The 9077-nt window shown below is 40.0% G+C and overlaps 1 protein-coding gene across 1 annotated transcript in view; it reads left to right on the forward strand.

Annotated features, from left to right (window-relative positions):
- MCUB (mitochondrial calcium uniporter dominant negative subunit beta) overlaps positions 1-8791 on the forward strand; it is a 28755-nt gene extending 19964 nt beyond the window's left edge. The window contains exons 2-8 of the mRNA XM_042811404.1: positions 611-686; positions 1264-1434; positions 4878-4982; positions 5190-5350; positions 6188-6391; positions 7606-7722; positions 8581-8791. Of these exons, the coding sequence (XP_042667338.1) occupies positions 611-686; positions 1264-1434; positions 4878-4982; positions 5190-5350; positions 6188-6391; positions 7606-7722; positions 8581-8658 (912 nt within the window). The 3' untranslated portion in view covers positions 8659-8791. The remainder of the gene's footprint in view (positions 1-610; positions 687-1263; positions 1435-4877; positions 4983-5189; positions 5351-6187; positions 6392-7605; positions 7723-8580) is intronic.
- Positions 8792-9077: the final 286 nt, after the last annotated feature.

A 9077-nucleotide genomic window follows, 5' to 3' on the forward strand; every position in this document is an offset into this window, starting at 1 on the left:
GGTCACCTCTCCCCAGTGCACCAGCAGCTGTTGGAGAGGGAATGCTTTTTGCCTGGCAAGCTTTGGCAAGCTGCCTTGTTAGCATTGCTTTTTAATGCCCTGAATGCCAAAGCTTAGACTGTGGTTAGTGGTGTGTAATGAAGCAAAGAGTGCCATCAGGCTGCACTGGCTCTTGTTTTATTTGATACAACTGAGTATGTTCTGTTTGTGATTCAGCAGTGAGACTGCAGTGAAGTGATGCATGTAGTTTTGGGTCTTGTTACAAGCTGAGTGTTGCAGAGCTCCTGTGCCTTCAGGAGAGAGTTGCGCAAAGCACTTCAGAAACACTGTTTTTTCCCCTTTCTTTCCTTCCCTTTTTTTTTCCTGAGTTATTTAAACTGTGCTGCACAAAAAGTTTAATTATAGGTCACTTATACCTTTGACAGCATTCATGCTTTCCGGAAAGATGGTTCTGCCTTTTAGATAAGAGGTGGTAAGGAAAGGGCTTTTTCAGAAGCACATCTTGCCTGTCATATGGTACAGAAATAGATCCCCATAGCTGGTGCTGCCAGTTATGAGCTAACTTGTATTCTCACCTTGCTAGAATGATTTTCCCATGTCTGTGCTGCAGGTGCAGCTCTGGAGGCACGCTGGGACCTGGGCACGGCGGGAAGGAGCCTGCTACAGCATGCTGGTGCCCTCTGACGGTAAGGCTATCTATTGTCAGCCAGTTTCTCTGAGCAGGAGGCACAACACTGTCAGCTGAGAGCAGGCAGGCCAGTGCCTAACTCAGCTGGGTGATGCAGCTTCTGCTGCGAGACCAAGTTCATTGTGTGTCACGTGCATAGAATCTAAAGCATAAAATACCTTGAGCTGGAAGAGATCCAAAGTGATCATGGAGTCCAATTCTGGCTCCACACAGGACTACCCAAAAGTCAAACCCTTCGACTGGAGCATTGTCCAAATGCTTCTTGAGCTCTGGCAACCTGGCACCATGACCACTGCCCTGGGCAGCCCTAACTGTCCCCTGACATAGTTACAGGCTGTTTCCTCTGGCTCTGTTGCTGTCACCAGAAAACAGAGCTCAGCACTGCCCCTCTTCTTCCTGTGGAGCTTTAGGTTGCCACGAAGCAGCATGTCCCAGAAGATAAAGCACTATATTCATTAAGGATATGTACCATGTGGTGATCTTTATTTATCCCATGCTTTAAAAATAGCTTTAACTTAAACTGCAACTCACAATACAGCTTTTTCACTCATTTCATTTTTTTCTTCGTTTCCCAGAAGTAACTATTAATTACAGGCATGGTCTTCCCATGATAACTCTGACATTGCCTACAAGAAGAGAACGCTGCCAGTTTGCGGTTAAACCAGTGGTAGCCACAGTGGGGGCATTTCTGCAGGATGTACAGAGAGAAGATAAAGGAATTGTGAAAGCAGAAGTCTTTGCAATAGGTATCTTACATTTGTCTGTCTTCAGAATGAATTAATTGCTGTTCAAATCATCTGTACTTCCCCTCTGAAGCATGATTGAAAACCTGCATCAGATTTTGCTTTGTTACTGTTGAGATTAATGCTTCTGATGTTTTTTGTGTTTCACATTCAGTATCTGAGTCCTCTTGAGCTGATGTAAAATGCAGAGTTGGGCATACTATTGTAACCTTACCAGTAGACTCCTCTGTTATCTCTTTCAAATAGCTTCTATTCATCATGCTGTTTCTGAATAAATGTCTCTTCTGGTTTTCTTCATCTTTTTCCATCCTTGTCCTCTGTGATCATTCTGAAAGGCAACCAGTATGGTACTTCCAGATGTCTGCCAGTTGTTCTGTCTTTTCTGAAGCTGGAAGAATGTTTGCCTTAATGCAAATATGAATTCATGTGGAAAACATATTGGGAGCTAAGCAAACAGAAAAAGCATGCAGTGATAAAGGGCAGCTTTCTGAAATTCTGGAGAGATATAATCTGTGTGGATCACAGTGCATGAGCTTCATGGATGCAGGAAGTTGTGTGAGTTGATTTTCTTGGCAGGATGGTCTTGTGCTGTTCTTTTTGAATACTGTGTCTACTGGGCAGCAAAGGTAGAAACGTCTCTAGAAAAGATAATTCTGTAGGATTCTCCCATATTTTCAGACAGCACTGTGGCAAATCATCATTGCCAGTAACTTCCCCTTAACAATGGAAGTTCACAGTAAAAATGATTCTTCTGTGGGATAAATAAGGCAGGGCTAACCAAGAACGTTCTCCTACAGTATCTCTCAGTACTGCTATTTCTACAAAAGAGCACCCATGAATTAAGTATTTGTGATTCACTGCTGAGCCCCATTCTTCCGTGTTAGGTCTGTAAAAGCTTTATGTTAACTACACAATTCTGCTTCAGGGCAAACTTCAGACTTTTGTGAAACACAAGATGATTTCTGTGAGAAACCTAAAAGTCTAGCATTTTCGGTATAGATGAACACCGGATTCCAAACTGTAAAGAAATTTGGGCTCTTTTCACCTAGTGTCATCTCTTTAAACTCCAACTTTGGAATAGAAATGCTGTCTGTTTTGATTAAAAATATCTTGATTCTCTAGTCTGTATTCTCAGGTGCCAGGCAATTGTAAGGGTAGAGAACAGCTTAGATGATTAATTCATTAGGAAACTGATACTGTAAAAAGAAACTATTGGTCAAGTATTGTGAGTTGAATTTAAGAATGTATTATTAATGAGAAATTATGAAGGTTTGATTTAATGGAGATACTTTTCAGTGTCATTTAGCCATTAAATGAAACTCAGCCTTAATTGAAAGTGTTAGTTCTCTATCTGATGACTCACTTTCATTTTCAGTACAGTTAGTCTTGCAAAATGCCTATAGACAAAAAGTGGCCCTTTGTTCACCTTTAAATACCTGTGCTTAAGCGTAGGAGGAAAAGTAAACTTTTCTGAAAGTCTGCATGGAATTTTCTAAAACGAAACAAACTCTTCTCCTCAAACTTTCCAACTTTTCAGCTAATGAAAGGTTTGGACAGGTTAATAAATCCGCAATGTATCAGATCCAGAACAAAAAACCTGTGTGGCACTTCTTTTTAGTACATTTTTTGCTTAAATGTCATTTTATAAATGTCACCTTAATTTACATACAAATGACATTTGATGTTCTATTACAACACTTTATAAAAAGAGAAGAAGGAAGAAACATTTGGATGGCACATTAACATTTCAAATTCTGAACTGAAATCCTTCCAGTTCTACTTACCTACCCACGTGAGGTGAGTAGTCCAATCATTGTGCTCAAGAATAAAGCTTCTGTTTTCTGCTACTGCGCACCCCTTTGCAGAAGCTGGAAGAGGCACCCTCTGTATGTACAGGGAGTGAAGCCCAGATCAAACAGCTAATGTGGAGTGGCTTGTTGCTGGCTCTTGGACCCTTCATGTCCCAGCAGTGTTTCCTCTTAGCAGGCAGGAAAGAACCTCTTGCAAAAGAAAATAGTAGGGAATGTAGGGAAGAAGTATAAAAGCAGGAAGAAAACTTCTACAACAGCTTTCCTGATAGCAGATTTCAGTTTTTCCCTTGTCTGCAGTATATAGTCATTGCAAATAGGTGTGAACAGTATATTTTTCTTGGCTTGTTCTCTGTGGTGTTGGTGGAGTAGAGTTCCTGCAAGTCTTTTTCATAGAAGAGAAGTAGGAAAGGGTCCTCTAGAGTGTTTTATACTAATGCCTCTGTGGCTCTTGGTCTGCCTTGTACTGGACAGTTTGTCTAGCTATCTTAACTCAGCCAGAACTGGCATTAAAACAGAATGATTGCAAGTATTGTTCATACTTACTATAATAAAAATATGAAAAATGCTACTGACAAGACTTGTTCCTGTTGATTATAACAGCTTGTTTAAGGAAATACATAAATCTTTAATTGAATGTAAGGTCTCTCTGAAGGTGTTTTAATTTCCAGAAAGTCTTTATTGTAGGTTTAAATGCAGATGCAAACTGGTGTGTAGGTGGCAAAACCAAAATTCAAGTCTTTCCATCACAATTTATGGATTTCCTACAGTTCCAGTTGGTCAATTCTAGTCATAATCATAACGAGAAAATATGAGCCTGCTTGTAGTGAAGACAATATTATTACACTTCTAACCAATTTTGTATTCACAGGCCTGATTTTTACATCTGCTGAAACTCTTAGAAATAAGCCCCAAGCCTGGTTTTCTGAAGCTTACTCAAAAATGCACATTCCTTTTGATTCATGGGAACATTCTCACGAGCAGGGATTTAAAAGTCTCTTATGAGAAACGCTTGCAGGCTCTTTCTTTATGATCAACTATATAAACTTTAATTATTGTCAGAGTGAGAGATGCTTGGGGGAATAAAATATTTTCAAATTCATGTGCATGTTCCAAGGCCATAATTGTGATGTGTGAATTTTCAAGATTTTCAGTCATATTGTCCTTTATCCAAGTAATGCAAATGCAGGTGCTAATACAGAAGAGCATGGTGAAATTAAGTTTGAGAAATGTATGCAACACAGAGGAGCAGTCTGCTAAGCTTGTATAGAGCCAGATTCTGTGTGGCTAAGCTCTTTTAATGCTATTTCTGCCTTGAAATGCAAATCTGTCCAAACCAGGCCAATTTCCAATTTAAGCCAATCATTGGAGAAAAGCACTGGAGACAACATAGTGAAATAGTAAAGAATAATAGTAAATCCTAATGAAGCTGAGAGGATTGCCCACATGATGCTGGTAGAGAAAGCATTCGAGTCTATGCACCGAGTTCCTCTTTAATGTTTACCATCAGTTACAGGATTTACTAAAAGTACCCTTCCAAAGTTACCTTCCAAACATTAATAAAGATTCACTAACGTTAACTTTTAAGATTCTTTATGATTAGAATGATCTGTCTAGATCTTAAATCTTATTCTGCAGATGGTAGCAAGGTCTCTGATGCAACCTTGATGGAGGTCTTACTGATGAATGATTTTAAGCTTGTTATCAACAACACAACGTACAGTGTGTCAACTCCTGTAAAAGGTAAGAGCCATGTTTTAATAGCACTGACTGTCTGGCTTAATCTAGTGAAAGGCATGTCTCAGACAATTGGAACCTCTCTGGAGAAAAAAAATTCTCTTCGGTTTTGTACCATTGGATGGTCTTGCTTTCATGGGTGTAGGTCTGGGGAGAGAACAGTGAAGGGTAGATTCTTGAAATATTTTGAAATGATAAACACTTTCTCTTCAGATAAGCTGAGTAGTGAGCATGCTACTGAAATGGAAGATATCAGATCCTTGGTTCACAGACTGTTTGTGGCTCTGCATTCAGAAGATCACCAGATCAAGAAAGAGAGAGAATTGCTACAGAAACTGGACCACCTGAAAGAACAGCTGATGCCTCTTGAACAGGTTGGAAGGGAGGGAGATGGCTTTGTTGTTGTTCTGTTTTTAAGTGCAAAAACATTTCCTCATAACAGGAGTAAGTCTTGTGATAGAAAATGATCAGATGGATGCATAGAGTATCTACTTTGTCATGCAAACAAAGTCAATTCAAATGCAGTTCAAATAACTTCCAGTTCAGTTCTTTTTCTCTCCTGCAGTGCATGTTAGCTGGTTAAAAGCTGCAACATGTGGAGAAGACTGTCAGGAACAAGCCTTAGCATGGCTGGTATTGGGATTGAACACCCACTTAATCACCTGTTGCTGTATGAGTTCCGAATACCTATTAAAGGGAAAAAAACAAAAAACCAACATTGAGCTTAAAAATTATCTGTGGCAGTTTCCTGTGTCCCAAGACAAAAGGCAGATTGTATGGACTAATGGTTGCTGTAATCTAAGAAATGAAGTTATACATGTTGATCTGGGGCAGGTTAAGGTAACTCAGCTTGAAGGAAGGAAACAGGAGTCTGATAGGATGAGCAAACTCTTCCTTGACTTCGGACCTGCTACGTGTGAGGACCAGCCTCAGTGTTAACAAGACCTGCCTTTAATGATAAATAGAAATCCAGCAGATGTAAATCTCGAGCAGTGGGAAGGGAAAATTAACAGTGTCATCTGTTGGTGCTCAGTAGCCAGGAGATCTATTTGCCTCTGGATTTCAGTCCTTTTCTTTCTTCACAAAGTAAGTGTGTAAGAGGAGAGCATTGAGAAAGGATCCAGCCCTGCAGGAGTAAACGCAGTGCAACTGATGAGCTCCTCAACTAATGTTTGTTTGAACAAGTTCCTGTGTTTATTTCTTCACCCTAGATGAAAGCCAGAATTATGGACAGTGCCGATGCAAAGACCTCCAGGCTTCTATGGGTTGGTTTAGCTTTGATGTCAATGCAAGGTGGAGCGTTGGCATGGCTCACGTGGTGGGTCTATTCGTGGGACATCATGGAGCCGGTCACATACTTCATCACCTATGGGAGTGCCATGGCTTTCTATGCCTACTTTGTCCTTACTAAACAGGTGATTCCCCCTCCTGTCTGGAGTACTGAATGAAGTGAAGGACTAGAGAAACTGAAAATCGTAGTGCTTGAATTCTGATTAAAATGTAATTTATTAAGTAGCCTTGCCATCAGACTGGGGGAGTTGAGATTGATTTCTGATAGGATTGGATAAAAAATGCCTTACATTATCAGGCAAGGTAATGTTACACCTGCACTATAACCAGCTTCTGAGCAGAACTACTACCTGTAAAACTCCATCTGCCAGGATATGAGAAGTGATGAATGAAATCTGTCATTTTATTTTAATTTTTGTAGATCATTTTGAATAGTAAATTGTACCTGGCTCATTGCTGTAAAGGGAGAGCAACTAGTAGTTCTATACCAATTAATGAACACTGCTTTACAAGCGTCCAGGAAGCAAATCACTGAACAATAACATAAATAAATACACCCAGATGTTAACTGAGCTGCACAATACAGACTAGTCCTGAAATCCTGTAAGATTTTGAAGAATGCTACTTTTTCATTTTTTAGTTCTGTACTTTACTCTCAAAATAGACATCTTGATGTCCAACATTTGTAGTGGAAAATCTCTTTGTTTACTAAGGAGTTATGTGGAAGAGTAGCTACTGCTTCCTTCCATAATACTGGTGAATCCACAGACCTCATGAGATATTAGGTTCCATTTGTGAAAAGGTGAGACATGTCTGTTTTTAGGAACAACTGGCTTTGAATGTTTTATTAGTTTCATTGGTTTTATTCCTTCTCACTGATTTTTAACAAGGGCAGAGGTATTCCTACTTTATGTATCCAGATACACGTAAATCTCTGTATACAGATTACTGCTTGTCTTTTTAGAACAGCGGTGTTGGCATGAATGCTTGAGACTTTCAAGTAACTCTTTAAAAAGCAGTAATTGAACTTTCTCTGACTCCTTGGAAAGTCATGTCCATTTACTCAGGTGGCTTCAGTCATGAGGTTCAAGCTGTGTCTTTATTACAGAAAATTACTTCAGAGACTACAAAAATGATTTCAGGCATGTGTCTAAGAGGGCCCTTATGACAATAAGAGTATACCTGTGTGTGTAGTCTCTTAACATCATTTTGTATTTGTGTATTTGTGCTCATGTGTGTACATGCCTGTGGAACTAGATAAGTAATTGTGAAACAGGCTGAATTTCTCTGACTCCTTTTTCTCGCTAACCTCAAATATGTGCCTTTCTTTCTTCGCTAGGACTACATTTACCCTGCTGCCAAAGACAGGCAGCTTCTCCACTACTTCTACCGGAAATCCAAAGCCCAGCATTTTAATGTGGAACAATACAACAAGCTAAAAGAAGAACTTGCAGAGGTATTTAAATACAATCCTGAAATGGGGTGGTCTTCTCTGGGTTTACTTTTTCAGTAAACTCTCAGCTATTGGAAAACTGACCTCAGGGTTTGTTACTTACATTCAGAATGGCATATTGCTTATTAACCAGTTTGCACTTTTAAAATAAGCATACGGTGTTTGCCTTTGACCTGTAAACTACTTCAGTAGTTCATCAGAGAAGGAGACTTTCACAAGTTAAATTTCAAACACATAAGTTAGGTTTTGAGCACTAGGCTGCCCTACTGCCCCTTCTCCCCATGTTTGTTACATTTCCAGCTATTTTAATAGAGAACTGCATTTAGCCAATGTATTGCAACCCGTAAGTGTATTTGCCATCACTTGAGTCGGCACTGCACTGCACCCTCCCCATGCCCTGGTTTCAGCCCATACATTGCTGATGGCACACACGAGGTTCAGTTGGTGCTTAGCAATGGGTGCCAGCCTCGGGCTGCTCAGCGGGGCAGAGCCACAGCCATGGTAATGCATTAATGCACAGGGTGCAGCTGCAGGTTGGGCTGGGATGAGCTGGGCTGCATGTGGCCTGTGGGCTGGACATGCACAGGCTAGAGTTGGTTGCTTTTTCAATATCTTGTGAGAATGATTTTTTTAAGTGCAATTTCAAGAAAATAATACTTTGGATTGTGTGCTGCAGAGGGTGTGGGAAAGTGGTGTAGTAGCACACACTCTGCTCTCTGGAAACTGAATGGCCTGAGTAGGACTGTAAAGTTGAGCATCCTCCATTTGAGCAGTCTGCTTTCTTGTATGAGACCAGTGTCTTCTGAGAAAGGCAAAAATGAAGGGCTGCATAAGATGAACTCATTCTTTCTCCCACTGCAGGCAGAAGAATCTTTGAAGCGTTTGCGCCAGGCTCTGCACCTCAGACTTCCAATCCAGGAAATTACTAACAAGGACTGACTTTGTTTTGGTGTATGTTAGAATTGTCTTTTCAGAGTTGATAGGAACATTTAACTACTATACAGAAACTTGCTATTTTTGACCGCTATAATTTTGAAAGTTACAATAAATATTTATAAAAATGATTTGATTACTTGATGGCTTTGGGTTTGTTTTTTGCTTTAGATTTTGGTCTTATAAAGAAACTGCTGAAGCAAAGTTCTTCAGGTATTTGTCAATTCATATTTGTAAAATGGAAGCATTCTGCTTCCAGGTAAAGTGATGTTCAGGAATGTTCTTTAAAGTGGGGGCTGTCATTTTCAGACAATTAGCAAATAATTAACTCCTGCATCAAGTATTATGGATTTTTTTCCCTGAAATTGTTCTTTCCTTTTCCCTAGCTCCGTGTGCTCATTTTGTTGGTGTAACACCCTTGGTGG

Source organism: Centrocercus urophasianus, unplaced genomic scaffold (assembly GCF_019232065.1).
Source record: "Centrocercus urophasianus isolate 14NV4802_14NV808 unplaced genomic scaffold, USGS_Curo_1.0 seq_13, whole genome shotgun sequence".
Lineage (NCBI taxonomy): Eukaryota > Metazoa > Chordata > Aves > Galliformes > Phasianidae > Centrocercus > Centrocercus urophasianus.